Source organism: Gekko japonicus, unplaced genomic scaffold (genome assembly GCF_001447785.1).
Source record: "Gekko japonicus isolate JY-2015 unplaced genomic scaffold, Gekko_japonicus_V1.1 scaffold3, whole genome shotgun sequence".
In the NCBI taxonomy this organism is placed as follows: Eukaryota; Metazoa; Chordata; class Lepidosauria; order Squamata; family Gekkonidae; genus Gekko; species Gekko japonicus.
In genome coordinates, this window is record NW_015170887.1 from 2,065,062 (window position 1) to 2,080,059 (window position 14,998).

At 44.5% G+C, this 14,998-nt stretch overlaps 1 protein-coding gene across 1 annotated transcript in view; it reads right to left on the reverse strand.

Annotated features, from left to right (window-relative positions):
* Window positions 1-202: 202 nt before the first annotated feature.
* The window catches only part of VIPAS39 (VPS33B interacting protein, apical-basolateral polarity regulator, spe-39 homolog), a 33,183-nt gene continuing 18,387 nt past the window's right edge, over window positions 203-14,998 (reverse strand). Inside the window, exons 10-20 of the mRNA XM_015418357.1 lie at window positions 13,782-13,884; window positions 13,559-13,586; window positions 13,293-13,366; window positions 12,343-12,418; window positions 11,461-11,595; window positions 10,888-10,929; window positions 8,951-9,040; window positions 8,374-8,460; window positions 8,093-8,182; window positions 4,430-4,534; window positions 203-1,053 (exon numbers count right to left, since the gene is read on the reverse strand). Of these exons, the coding sequence (XP_015273843.1) occupies window positions 1,033-1,053; window positions 4,430-4,534; window positions 8,093-8,182; window positions 8,374-8,460; window positions 8,951-9,040; window positions 10,888-10,929; window positions 11,461-11,595; window positions 12,343-12,418; window positions 13,293-13,366; window positions 13,559-13,586; window positions 13,782-13,884 (851 nt within the window). The 3' untranslated portion in view covers window positions 203-1,032. The remainder of the gene's footprint in view (window positions 1,054-4,429; window positions 4,535-8,092; window positions 8,183-8,373; window positions 8,461-8,950; window positions 9,041-10,887; window positions 10,930-11,460; window positions 11,596-12,342; window positions 12,419-13,292; window positions 13,367-13,558; window positions 13,587-13,781; window positions 13,885-14,998) is intronic.

A 14,998-nucleotide genomic window follows, 5' to 3' on the forward strand; every position in this document is an offset into this window, starting at 1 on the left:
ATCAGCCTGCCCTTTTAGGCATGTACTTTTTTTTTTTTTTAAAAAAAGGTACACATGGGTGGGTATATGTGCAACTCACCTAATCATGCAATTCCTCATCATATTGCAACTTTTTGGTGATTCTGTGGTTAAAAAGGAAGATGCTCTGCTATTGATGTAGGGAGATTTCACAAAATACACAATAACCACATGCAGTTAGGGCAAAACTTTATTTACAGGAACAGAACATGGAAAAATCAAGAGAACAGGGAAAATGGTCCCATTAACAAAAAGGATGTATAGAGCAAAGCTCCAGGCCTGCAGCACAGCTCAGGGCAGAAGTACTGAGGGCCAATTAGTCCAATCAGCTCTCATTGGAGGGAAAGTACTTCAGTAGTCCAGTAAGCTCAGGAATATTATTGATTGGCTCCAAGCAGAGTTGGCTTCAAGTTCACTGGATGAAAGTCCAAGTCATTAAAATACAAGTACCTGGAGAGGGGAACATGGGCAAGGTTTATAAAAAACAACAACAACCCATCCAGGAGCGTCTGTACGCAGCCGTTTCTAAGTAAGAATCCTGGTTAGCTTGGTTAATTCTTAAGTACTTCTGGGGGCAAGATGAGTACTCGGCACAGAGTTTTAATTCCTGTCAAAGTAACAACTTTCTTAAGCTTCAGATATGGATGAGGTGGAAGGTGTGGCTGCCTCTTCCTATATAGGGTCTGGGGTTTTTTGTTGTTGTTTTCAAATAAACAGGCCAGTAGCCTGGAAGAAGCAGAAGCACCAAGTTCTTCAACCAAGTCCATTTCTTTCTGTGCAATGATGGCCATCACTTGACCAAGATGACTGCAAAAAGTGTAGACTCCAGCCTGTCTGTTTTGTATTCCATTGGCTGAACGTCTCTTCTGGCCAATGCCAATGCCTAAATGTTTGTTTGTGTCCCAAGATCCACAGGCAGTGCTAGGTGACAAACTAAGCAGTGGTCCGAAACAACACGCACAGGGAACAGCAATTGCTGAAAATAAGGCTTCTTCCACAATGAGTGATCACCTCTCAATTCTTCCACCGGATTTGCTGAAAAAGAACAGGATATAGAGGCTATCAAAAACAATCACAGTTCTTAAAATAGCTCCAATAAAACTTCAGACCTTCAAAATCCTAGCTCAGTTGTATACCACACCTCTAAAAATACAACTTTCAAATACATCATTCTCTGCAGAATGCTGGGAAAAATGCGGAAATATAGGATCACGTCTTCATTGTTGGATATGCTGCCCAAAAATCAAAATGTTTTGGGAGGAAATACTTAAACAAATGTAATTACTGGCTACACTATACCATTAACCTTAGAAAATTTCTTTTTAAATGGATTGTCACACCTCTCTTGTCCCCACTCAACTAACGAAATTATCGGGGTGGGGTTTTCGGCGAGCTAATGGCAGCTGTGTTGCCTGGGATCTCCCAGGGATGCGGCTTGCAAACCAGCAGTTAGAGAGGGGATGCAAACGTACGTACCCCCCCCCGGGACTCTTGCGAAGAGTCTCCAGTCATGGAGCACTGAGGGTCGCCTCTTTCCCGGCACGCTGTCGGGAAATGGAGGCATCCCTTTGCTCCGACGGTCTCTCTGCTGTGTTCTGGCAAGGACTAAGCTACGCACACCCCATCAAGCATGGAGGTCGAGCGGTTAATATGCATATCTGTTGGCGAGATCTATTTGATTTACATATGAAGAGTGAGTAAAGTTGAAATGAAACAACAAAGCGAGCCCCTGGGGGAAAGCGAGGGGGGAGAGGGGACTCTCCTCCTCTAAGAACTGTTTACAAGCGTTTTGGAGCTAGAAGAAAGGGGGGGCATGTTTAAAAGCAACAATGGACTATATTGGAGAGATCACAGGAGGCAGTTAAGTGTTAAAGCAAGTTTTCAGGACTTTGGCAAACTATGTAAAAGTAAACATCCTTAAAAATGGTGACGGACAACATAGTAAGAGCAGCAAGTGATATCCAAGCGTCTTCCAGGAAGTGAAAAAGAGGCTGGTAACCATGTGACCAGAAATAATAATCATAGACTCTTGCAAACTGTGTCTTAAGTTTTTGTCCCTTGTTGGTATAAATGAGGTACTATGCAAGAACTGTGCTATATGTCAGCTGTTGCTTTTAAAAGGACTGTGTTAATATTGGAGAAGCGTCTAACCAATGATCATAGGTGCTTCCAGGATCGAATAGGAGAGTCAAAAGGGCATTTGCAATTCGAAGGGCCTGTATGCAGACCATAAGCGAGGCTTAAAGCGAAGGAGTATCTTCCATGGTTATATCCTGATTAAGTCTGCTGGGCAATAAGGTGACGAGACTCTCTTCAAGCTGGGCAGTGAAAAGCAAATTGGAATGATCCCTATGATTGAAGGCAAGAATTTAAGTGGAACAGTCCTGGAAAAAGGAGAAGGGACTTTGTTTTGAGATGGCCAGTTCCTGATACAGCAAGACGGTGCCACAGGGAAGAAGAAAGAGGAAAATAGCAATGGAAGAGAAAATGAGACTATGTTATATCTACCGAGGGAGACTTACTGTTAATTTGCTTTTAATGGTGGAAGGAAAAATAATGGTTAAATGAGATGTCATTGTTCTCTGAAATTTGTGTCTAAGTTAAATAGCAATTCTCCTGGATTACTCTTCATATAGTCAGATTTGTTGGGAAGTTTTCATAAGCTATGAGGGGAAATTTTCATAAGCTCTCAATGTTAAAGAAAGCTTTTTACCATTGTTAAGCAAACTTTTTATAAGCTGTATGTGACCTCCAACCCTTGGGTTTTTAGTGGGTTTTCTTTTCTTTCTCCTATAGTGTGTTGTCTCCCTCCCTAATTTCGTTATAGCTTTTAGAAAATGCAAATAAAAAATTCCCTACAGGGGGCCATAAAAAAATAATGAAATTATCTCTGTCCTACCATCTGCTGCTAAAACAGCTATAGTGGCTCACTTGAAAAAATAAACTAGCGCCTAATCTATCTCTTAGGCAGCAGAAAGTCTGGGACCAATATATAATGGTGAAAATTACAGACAACTTGTCCCCTATTGATTCACATACATCTCATTTTAAAATTATTGCAATCTGGTTTCCTATATTAGCGTATTTAATGCATCAGAAAGTAATTCTGAGTAAAATTGATGATTTACATTTTTGGTAAGTTTTACAAGATATTCCTCCAATTTATGCTATTTCTGTATTTGTGAAACCTGTATTTCCTGTTTCGTACCATATGAACATGTTCTCTGTATATTGGATTGAATTGTATTGTATTCTCTGTATTCTGCTACAGTTTGGAATAAAATGTGAATAATAATTAAAAAAAAAATCATAGTTCTGAGCACATAATGCCTTAAGACAGAGGTGTCAAACCCATTTATTACGAGGGCCGGATCCGACATAAATGTCACTTTGTCGGGCCAGGCCATGTGTGCCATAAAATGTAACACAGGTACTGGAGATACAAACTTTATAAGGGACACAGGCAAACTCAATTAACAATATTATTTTTACTCAAAATACAAACAAAAGCAATTGATTCCTAGCAGTGAAAGCAACTTATTTACTGGGGAACCCATAAAAGCCCCAATAAATGTATTTAGTCATACGCAAGACTAGATTTTTTCCAAGGGATACCATAAAAAGGGAAGTACCTTGCATTGCCATATATATCAGCTGCTTGCAGGCTGGGTAGGAGCCCTGGATGGGCCAGTTCCGGCCCCCGGGCCTTATGTTTGGCACTTCTGCCTTAAGAGATCTTATTGATTTTGAAAAACTATTAATTCAGCCAGCAAAAACAAAAAGGGTTTAGTGTCCAGTTATTCATCAGACACCTTGCAATTAGAATACAGAAGAAGGCGAGAAAAGGATGAGAGTCCATTTCAGCTGTGAAATGGGAAGGACTAATACAACTCAAAAAATGTTACTTGACTATAGAAATTAGGGGAAGTTGTTATAAACTATTTTTTCAGTGGCATTATACATCAAGTAGATTAGCAAGGATTCCAAATGAATCGATTCTGTTTTGGAAATGCAGTAAAGAGAGAAGGGCATTATTTCATAAGTGGTGGGGAAATTACTGAGTATATTGCACAGAGACATTGAAGAAATGATAAACCATAAATCTAAATGCTCCCCAGCAATTTACTTTTGAAGTAATTTTCAGAAAGAATAAAAAAGGAGTACAGAAGTTTGGTAATTAATTTAATAATTGCAGCAAGAATGATGATAGGGCAGATATGAAGACAATAGGTTATACCAGGAGACAAGAATGGTTACACAGAATATAGCAAATTATATTAATAGATAAGATCACAACATATAAATGTATGTGGGAAAGGAAGAAATGTTGCTCTTAAGAAAATCTCTCATTATATTGTCCCATTTCTACCTGTGTCATGGCAAGCAGCAAAACTGAGTTAATTCTTCTTACCGGGTTACTCAGGATACTATCAATCTTCACCTCTGCTGGAGAACCACGGTCGACTTTACATCTATATGCCATCAGCTGGAGACGGTCCTTCAAGTCTTTATATGTCTAGTTAAACAGCAAAAGTAGAAACCAGCAAAAGAAACTTCAGCCTCTTATGACTCCTTTCTATCTCACAGTAGCCTCGGGACTAATCTTCCAATCCCTTCCCTTCACACACATAGCCACTACCAGGCAGCCATCTTCACAGGCTGATCTTAGTGAAAACCAGTTTTGACAGCTGCCCCAGTGGGGAACCAAGGCTTTCAGCATATCAACACATAAAGCTGCATTATACCAAGCTGGACTCTTGGGTTTATCAAGATCAGTATTATTTATTGTGACCGGCAACAGTTCTCCTGGGTTTGAGCATCTATCCTGATCTTTTTTAAAAAAACTGGAGATGCCAAGGACAATCTACCTTTGAGTCACAGCCCCTCCTCAACCCTTCTGGGAAAGGAGGCAGTCACATCAGCAATTCAATACTCATACTTAGCTTCGCTTTCCATCATGTGTTATATTTTAGTTGATACTTGATACCTGGCAGCTAGGGCTAAAGGGTAGAGAGTTACTTAACCAACTGTTTCCTATTAGTTATGTTTTATCTCTGCCTTTTAAACTAGAGGGGGACACATTTTAAAAAAAGGCATTGAATAGAAAACAGGGACTTGTGCCGTCATACTTCGGGCACACTTCTACGGTGTCATGAACTTGATTCTGTGACAGAACCCATTACAATGAAATTCATACAGAATCCCACTACTGTGAAATCGCACTAGGAACTATAGATTTAGGCCAACATAAATTGTTTGCGAAAGGTATAAAGATTAAAGAGCTTGAGAAGAGTTTCAGTATCTGGATGAGAAACATTTTTACTTTCCACAGATCTTCATTTCTTTTACAGAGCAACTGCCAGTTCTCTGCCCCACAGCTCCCCCTTCTTTCCCCCTTCTCCTAATGCACCACTTTGCACCTGGCTCACCTGCTGTGGTGTGCTCAGGGCTGGCTCACCCGCTAGGCAAACTAGGCATTCGCCTAGAGTGCGGGCCGGCCCTGAGGGCACCAAACTGGCTCCCCCCCGCCAAAGCCCCCCAGCCCCCGCCAAAAGCCCTATATTTCCCTGACTGCCGCCGCCGCTGCCTCTTTCTCCCCGAGTCCAGCAAGTAAAAAAGTAACTTTTTTCCCACCACAGTGAACAATGGAGGGGGTGGGGGCAACCTGTTTGGGGGCCCGTAGAATTGGACCCCCTGGTTCAATGTTCCTGAAACATGGAGGGCATCTTGGGGAGAGGCTCCAGCAGCTACCCAGCAATTCTGGAGCCTCTCCTTCAAACGCCCTCCCCTCCAGCCCCCAGAATATACCCTATGTTTTCACCATTGACTTAAATGGCCCATAGGATATAATGGGGCCGAACTGCGGGAAGCCCCAGCAGCCCTCAGGCCGGAGCACCTGGAGCAGTCTTGGGAAGCGGATTGGCAAAAAGCAAAACCAAAAGTGCAGGAACTCGAGAGAATTCCAGGAATGGAGCCGGTTCCTCTTCCACAGCCCAAAATGCGACCCACGAACTCTGAGCTTCCTTTTTCTCATTTGCAAGTCTGGCCTCCGCACTCCTTTAACGAGGCAGCCCTGAAGCTTGGGGCGGAGGGAGTTTCTTTGCACGCAGCTTGTGAGGCTGGCTGGCTGAGTGCCTCTTCTGCTTGCCCACCTCTCGCCTCTGCACCTCATCTTCTGCCAGGCATGGAGGAGCCCAGCTCACCCAGGTTTCTTGCCTCCTGCTGCCTTGGCCCTCTGGTGCACGGGTGAGTCCCCAAAGTTCGACTCTTCCTCTACAAGTCTCTGGCGCTGGAGGTACTCGCCTCCTTCCCTCCTGCCTGCTATGGTTGCATAATTGTGAGAGATTTCTTAACATAGGGTTCCTGCCAGGGAAGCTGGGGACCCTGCCCATGAGTCTCCATTTCATCCTCACAACAACCCTGTGGGGTAGGTTAGGTAGAGAAGGGGAGATTTGGCCCGGGGTCACTCAGCCAGCAGAGTGACAATACAAACCTGGGTCTCCCCACATCAATCTGCAACTCTGACCACTGTGCAGTGCTGCCTCTACTGATCTGTAATGTTCCAGAGGTGTTGTAATGTAATACTCAGTTTCTCAAAGGAGTGTATGCCTGTCTGTTGGTCCACTTAGGAGTCTTGATCCTGGTTGGGTGGTGGGCTAGTTGTGGCAAATGGTAGGGAAGCTCAGTATTTCTCTATACAGTTGTAGGGGCTTTATTGCAATGTGGTATGGCCTGATATTATACCCCCCCGGAAACTGGAAAGTCTACGCCCTTGACATCAGGGGCAATGCACAGCAGAGATCTTTTGCGGCAGTGTTTGAATCCGCCCCTTAGGACTGGTAGATGATGACTACAGTTGACTGACAGTGGATTAGGATTGGAATGGGCTTCTTCTCCCATGGCATCAGTAACCTGTGGAACTCACCATCACTGGATGCAGTGGTGGCCACTAGGTTAGGTCGGGTTAGAGACATTCAGCAAGCCCAACTGCGTGCACACTCTCTCCGCATCAAAGCAAAGAATAGACACAGTTTCTGTGCATGGTTGCCAGCTCCAGGTTGGGAAATACCTGGAATTCAGGAGCATCCACCACCTCCCGAGGTAGTCTGATCCACTCTGTGTGTGTGGCGCACGCTCAGCAGCTGGACGTCCTCTCCAGGCCCTGCCTGGAGGTTGGCAACCCCGTAATTGGTGGGTGCACTGGGGGGGCAGAAGGTGGTCTCGCCTAGAGTACAAAAATCCCTGGAGCCAGCCCTGGGTGTGCTTCCTGTCTGGAATCATATTTTCAACAGTCTGCATACCCAGCGCTTCTTTGTGTGTGTGCTAACACTGACCATTCAGAAATTGGGGGTCTTTTTAGAAGTTACACCTTTTTAACTATGCAGACTAATGTCCCTAGGGGTTCTTGTCACTTACCATTCAAGAAACCAGGAGAGAAATAGAGGGAGAAAAAATAAACAAGAAGAGTTGCAAGGCCAACAGTTGTAGGAATAGTGAAGTTCAAGAGAAGGGAGAAATCTTGCCCTTCAAGGTAGTTGTGTACTGTAAAGACCACCTAGACCTTGCAGCAATACAGCAGCTGGACCAAATACCAGTAATGGCTTAAAGCTGTATATTGATGCTACAGCCAGATGGGCCTCTCATGAACCTAGCGGAGATTTTTCTATGCGCAATTATAGCTGATTAAATTTAAACAGCTACCAAGAGACGGGGGAAGAGGCAGCAGCTCTGAAGCACAGGCTGCTGCAGGGAATCCTTAATGGAGAGCAGGAACAAAAGAGCATGACGGGGGAAAGAGGACTTTTAGCCATTATTTGGGCTTCTGGGAGACTAATGCCCTGGGAATGCTTGTGCAAGCGGGCCATCATGTTTCCTCCGTCTATCCGTGGTTGACGTTCATATGAAATCGAATATGGCTACCCCAAGGCCCCTAAAATTCAGGAGGCTTGACTAAAGTATTTGTGCAAATGGGAGATCTGCACCCACCACTCATCTGCTCCAGTCACAGACTCAACAACGTACACAGAAGGAGCCAGGGGCATCCCCCTACCCATCACATTCCAGCAGGACTCACATCTATAACAACATCATGGCACTTGTATTTCATGGCAAGGTTCAGCTTTGTCTCAACGTCTTCCACCAGGTGAACATACTCCTGGAGGATCTGAAGAAGAGGAATAGGAAGTATCAGCACAGCTATCCAGAAGCTGTCACCTTCCCTCTATCTATACCTTGTGGCTAATAACCACCAATGGACCTCTGCTCCATATATTTATCCAATTCCCTCTTGAAGCTGTCCATGCTTGTAGCCACCACCACCCCCTGTGGCAGTGAATTACTTGCTCACTGACTCACCTGCACTGGGGCATTATTCCGCTGTAAGATCTCCACTACCCGATGGAAGCCAATGGGAGCTTTCTTCTTTGTGTAGCCCAACCAGTTCTGAAACCATATGAACCATTACAACTCGACATAGAGACACACAGGAGAGTACAGAGAGCTTGGGGGTGGGGGAGAGACATCGAACGAAATATTTAGGAACAGGCATGAAATGTCTTTCAATAGCTCCTCTTGTATGCTAGGTGCCCAAATGGCCAATTGGTTGGGAGTACTGCTCTTTTCTGATAAGCTTTATCTGTAGAATTTTATCAGCAGACTAGTGTCTCTCATCGTTGGACTTCAGGCTATGTGTTTGTTTCTCAAACTAGAGAACTGGAACAGGACTTCAGGCTATGTGTTTGTTTCTCAAACCAGAGAACTGGAAAAAGAGTCTTCTTCTAAATGAGCTTGTCCTGAAGGTGTCATGCACGAGGAGGCCCCTTAAAATATGAAGATGCTAACACCAAACACATAAAAAATTCTGTGCCAAATAGTATGACTCACAGATGCCCTTCAGCCAGTGAAGCAATATTTTGTTCAAACTCCAACCCACCTTGGTGGTGAACAGGGCATCTACATCATGCCAAGCCCGGAGTTTAGCACGAGCAGCCAGAGCTGTCAACACGTACTGTTTGTCCGGAATCTGAAAGAAGAGAAATGAAAGAGTTAGAGTGTGGTAAGGCAGAAGATAGATCGGACCCAGTGGCCAGTTTCAGGCAGACTACTGAGCATCTCAGGTTCCTGAGATTCTTGCAAACAATGCTGAATGAGTTGGGACCACAGTCTGAACTAGCAAAGCATTTTTTATACAATATCAAGTAACCTGGATCACTTAAAACCGATTAGATATGTCTCAGACTGTTGAGAGTCTGAGTGGGCACTCTTGCTTTGTACGTGTAGCACATATACACCCAGGGCCTTCTTGGTGGCAGCTCCATACTGATAGAATAAGCTCCCGGAAAAGATCAGGGCTCTGTGGGACCTTTTACAGTTCTGCAGGGCCTGCAAGACGGAGCTCTTCCACCAGGCTTTTGATTAGGAGCCACATTACACAACGAGGAGTGCCCCTGTGCCCTGGCTTTACCATCTTTCATCACCAGCCTGTGCCCTGGCTTTACCACCTTTACCACTGCACAACAAGTTGAGTGAACTGAGCTGGCACGAATACCATTGGAACATATCGTCACCTAAGATGTATTATAAATAACTTTGCTCTCGCTTTTATCAGATCATGTTCCAGCATTTTAGGAGTATTTTAAATGACTGTTATTTTATGTTTATATGTCTATGTATTGTATTTTTAATTGTATTTTTAATGAATTTCTATGTAAGCCGCCCTGAGCCTGCCTCAGCGGGGAGGGCGGGGTATAAACTGAATTAAATAAATAAATATTGGTATATTATGAAGATTCGAGTTTTTAAAAAAGGAACTGGCCACCTCTGCATTCCAACACAGACTTCTATACAAAACTGATGGAAGAGGTCATCCAAGGATCTGGAAAGAGGTGTCAACAACATGCAGACAGCACCCAGCTCTATTTCTTCTTAACAACTAAGCCAGGAGAGCCTGTGGAAGTCCTGAATAGGTACCCAGAGAAGGTAATGGGATGGATGAGGGCCAATAAACTGAAACACAGTCCAGAAAAGACTGAGGTGCTGTTGGTCAATGAAGAAGCTACTTGGCGACTACGGAGTTAACCTGCCCTGGAGGGAGTTGCACTCCCCCTGAAGGAGCAAGTTTGTAGCTTGGGGGTACTACTGGCTCTCTTCTGTGGCAGATCTCCTCTGTGGCACGTAGCACCTTTTTCCTGCTCCTGCTAATTCACCAGCTATGGCTGTTCCTTGGAAAGCGTGATCTGGCCAGTGTTATCCATGCTCTGATCACATCCCAATTAGATTACTGTGTTCTATGTAGGGTTGCCTTTGAACTCAAAGTTACTGTCCTGGTTACAGAAATCGTACCACCCTTGTGCTGAAAGATCTGCACTGGTTAATCATCCTGTTTCTGGGGACAATTAAAATTGCTGGTTCGTACCTTTAAGACCCTAAATGGCGTGGGGCCAGAGTACCTGAAGGACTGTCACTACCCATCCTATCCAGTCTGCCAGTTAAGATCTCCTTCTCAAGCCTTCAGCGGTGAAGCAAGTGGCAACTGGAGGCAGGGAATTTTTGTAGAGGTACCTCACCTTTGGAACGCCCTCCCCCTTGAAGCTTGCCTGGCACTTACTTTACTTTATTTTAGGTGCCAACCAAAACACATATTTTTACCCAGGCTTTTAAATACGGGTTTTTATCAGCTTTGTAATGGTCTGCTTCTGTTTTATGGATAATGTTTATGCCAGATCGCCCTCACATCCTAATGTTTATGCTGCTTATACCCAATGGCTTGTTTTAATATTGTTCTTTTAATTGTAAGCCACCTTGAGCAGCACTCTGAAGAAGAATAGAAATATCCTAAATAATTAAATAAAACAACTCCAGACTCCTTACCTTGAAGGTTTTCTTCAGGTTCGCTGGGCTGCTGAATGTTCCCTGGAATGAAGAGATATGGCGAACTCAGGACACGGGGGGGGCAATAAGGATGGTGCTATGCCATCCTAGGAAGTACCACGACTGGTAACAGACAGTCTAGAAAAAAGCTATTCACCAGCCATCTTAAGCTCCGTCTCTTCTTGCGTTTCACGATATAGTCTCCTTACAGCTTTACCCACAACACATCAAGAGCTGTATGTTCAGTCTGTTGGCAGCGGTCCCAAAGAGGCAGCTGCTCTTTGGGTTATACATATTTGTTAAACCGAATACACGAACCAGCTCCAAATTCATGTCCCTCTATTCTATCATGTCCCTTCCCCAGAAAAACTGCAGTACTCATATAGCATGTTGTCTACCTGGAAATCAGGAAGAGAACTGCATGGCTACTCAGCATAGGATGCAGTCTTGCTCTTCCCTCTCTTTAACATGGCATGGGGTAGCAGTCAGGCTTTAGGGAATAATACAGAAGATCTTCTGAACCCATTTCCAGCTGGAGACTCCATCCCTGGCCACCCCCATTATCATCCTAACCTCAGCCTCTGTGTAATGGTAGAAGCAAGAGTAGAAGAGCGTGGTGACCAGGGGCATGTTTAGGATGGAGGCCTTTCGTGGGTGTTTCCGAAATATCTCTGTCTGTCCAGCTGCTTCTGAATGCTTGTCATTTGCCTGGGAAAGCAGGGCAAGAAACATGCAGTATGAAGACCAGACAACGATGGCTTCAAAATTCAAGTTAAATCACAGGTTATTCAAGGCAGGAAGTGGATTCAGTGAACTTATCTCTCCATCTACCTAACAGGGTTTTTTTTAAGGGGGGGGAATACAGGCAATATACCTCATATACATTTTCTTGAGCTTCTTAGAGGAAGGGCAGGATATAAATCAAAACAACATTGTTATTAATAAGAACATAGTCTGACCTTGTTTTTTAGATTAGACATATTTTATACACAAGATTTTTATAACTGGATGCCAGGCTGTAAAATATCAGAATGTTCTGAAAACCACAAAGTCCTTCGGCACCTTTCCCGAAGATCTCGCTGTGGCAAGGAAGCCCACATATCCCAGAAGTAACATCTGCTTAAGGCAGCCCCATTAGTAATTTGTTTTTAACGCAGATAGGAAATTTGGGGAGACCACTTTTGGGAAGAGCATGGGGTTAGGACAAGGGAGAGCTGGGCTCAAAACCCCACTCTGCCACAAAGCTTACTGGACGACTTTGAGCCGGCCACTCTCTCACCCTAGCCCACCACACAGGGCAAAACTGAGGACAAAACTGGGATATGGAGGAACCATGTACACTTCTCTGAACTCCTTAGAAAGCGAGGATAAAAATATATAGATTGATCAAAAAGCCAGGAAGATCAGAAGAACTCTGACACATGTGCCCCACAGTCAAAATTAAGCAGCACTCACCTCAATGATAATCTGCCTCTCTAGGAGTGTATAATGATCTTGGACAAGAGCAGAATCTTCTGAGGAAAATGGTAACCTAAATACAAGAAGGCGCTCTCAGTCTTGCTTTGCTCTTGTGCAGATCCCTCTCTTGGGGAACTCTTTCCTGCTTTATCCATTGACTGTGACATTTCAGTATAGGCCAATTTTCACCCTTCTTCACGATTCAAATGATAAATCCCTTTGACATTTCTCATTTGAATTATCCCAAACTGCAGGCCCGTAGCTAACACGGGGCCCATGGGGCCCGGCCCCCTAGTAGTTTTTATGGGGCCCCTTCCTGAGCCTTGGCTCTCCTACCCCAACTCCCCCTGATTGCCTGTCAGCCTGAGGGCAAGGGAGGACAAGGGCAGTGATTTCCCCTGGTGCTGTGCCGTGGGAAGAGGCACTGGGGCTCCTTGGGGAGGGAGGGAGCTGGACCCGGACGCTCCACAGGGAAGGCTTGGCCTTGTGGGAGGGGAGGGGGAGAGAAGCTGCGACCGCTGCAGCCCTTGCCCTGGAGCCTTTGATTGGATTAGCAGGCCGGGCCCTCTAGGCCCCCTCCCTACAAAGTCCTTAGCTACGGGGCTGCCAAACTGGTACCCTTATAATAATTATTTCTTGATCCCAGTGGCCTGAACTTCACAAATGAAGCATTCAGTTTGTAAAGGTATCCATCTCCAACATCCCAACCACGAAGGATGAGAATAAGAAAGACAAAACACTCCCCCAATACAGCTGTGCCTTTAGGTCAAAAGAATAGTGGTTGGCTAGTGACCTCTGCTGATTCTTCACATGACTTCCCCACAGATCTTCAATTTCTCAGTTCTGGGTGGAAATTAAGGCCATTTGTACTGGTCATCACCTCAGTTCAGAGCACTCCACTTCTTACAATCCTGTAAAAATCTCTATCTGCATAACCCTCCTCTTACCCAATGCAACCTTTCAGAAATTCTTTTCGCTTCTCTGCATCCAGGATAGTCAGGTGGTCACGGTACTGTGTCAACTAGAGAGGGCAGAAAGAGACACAGAGAACAGGCTCAGGAAGGAAAAGAGAAAATGTTCAATCGAGGCACTAGAGCTCTGCCCAGTGACCTTATCCACTGAGATGTGGAAAGGAAAAATAGCAAGCAGTTTCCCAGAGAACATCTTTATTTCCCCAATTAAACATGAGCCAAAGCTTGCTGAAGATACTTACTGCTACTTCCTCCATCCTGTCCAAGAACCTGAAAAGAAAAAATAAGCATCGGATCTGCTTGCTACTATTCAACATTCAGAGTAACATCTTGGCCCCACTCTACCGCGAAGATCACCGGATGACTTGGGCCAGGCAACCTAACAGGCTTGTTGTGAGGATAAAATGGGGGAGAACAGCATACTCCCTGGAGGAATAAGAATATGATAGATAGGCAGGCTCTTACCTCAGCAAGTCCAGGAGGAGCTTCTGGTCTCCAGTCTCTTTGAGAAAATGTATGAAATGGCGCAAGGCCACCTGCCGCATCTCCAGCTCTCGGAACAGAACTTCTGCACAAAGAGATGAAAGGGCTAGGTCAGGCCTGAACTATGCCTGTACAGATCAGTTATTAGGAAGAGAACAGAGCGACAGTACAGATCAGTTATTAGGAAGAGAACAGCGTAAGCCTTTCCCTTTTAGTAGAAATGGTGGTTAATGTACTAGGGCTGACCTGAACCAGAGTACCCTTAGATGGGAATCAGAGCGAGACACGTTACAGACGTTGGGGTGCAGAAATTAAATGTAGATGTTGAACAATGACCTGAGGCTGCCTCTTGCTTGAAATCAGTGTTGCCATATTTACAAAAGGAGAAATGGGTTCCTGTGTGTGAACCATTTTAGGAGGTTTTGGAGTGTGCTAATCAGAGGTATTCCATTTCTGATAACAAGGCTATTGATATAAAAAATGCAACATCCTATCCACTAAGATCAGTCCCTTTAAGCATGGCACACGCTGATGGCCAGAAACATTCAACTCTCCAAAGCTACCTCATCAGTGGCAACGCGGACAGCCTTTCAGAACCAACAAAGATCTTCCTCTAGTACTGTCTCTAAGTGCTTACATTGTACAGCTACCATTAGAGAAACTGTGAAATTACCTGTGACTTTCTTTAAACATGCAATGTGCACTTTGAAAGACAGAGGTTTACTGTCCATAAGGACTCACGAACAAGGTAACAACACTGAATATGAGATTATTTGTTGTTCCATCTGCAACAATGTTTCAGAGGGGGTAATTAACACCAAAATTCAGATTCAGCAGAAAAAAACCTATCCAGTGAGAGAGGTCTTGCAAATTGAAACCCAGGAAACACCTTCTAAGAATTCTCCCAAATTAAATAGATGCACTGATATTCTGCCTCACAGGGCTTTGTGATTTTCATTGCATTCTATCCCCACAGCCTTTCCTCATAAGACTTGAATTCCAACCCTCTCAACATCCTGGTTGCCCTCTTCTGGACACACTCGAGCTCATCAACATCCTTCCTAAGACGTGGTGCCCAAAACTGGACACAGTACTCCAGGTGAGGCCTGACCATAGCAGAATAGAGCGGAACTACCACCTCCCGTGATCTGGACACAATGCTTCTGTTAATGCATCCTAAGATTGCATTAGCTTTCTTC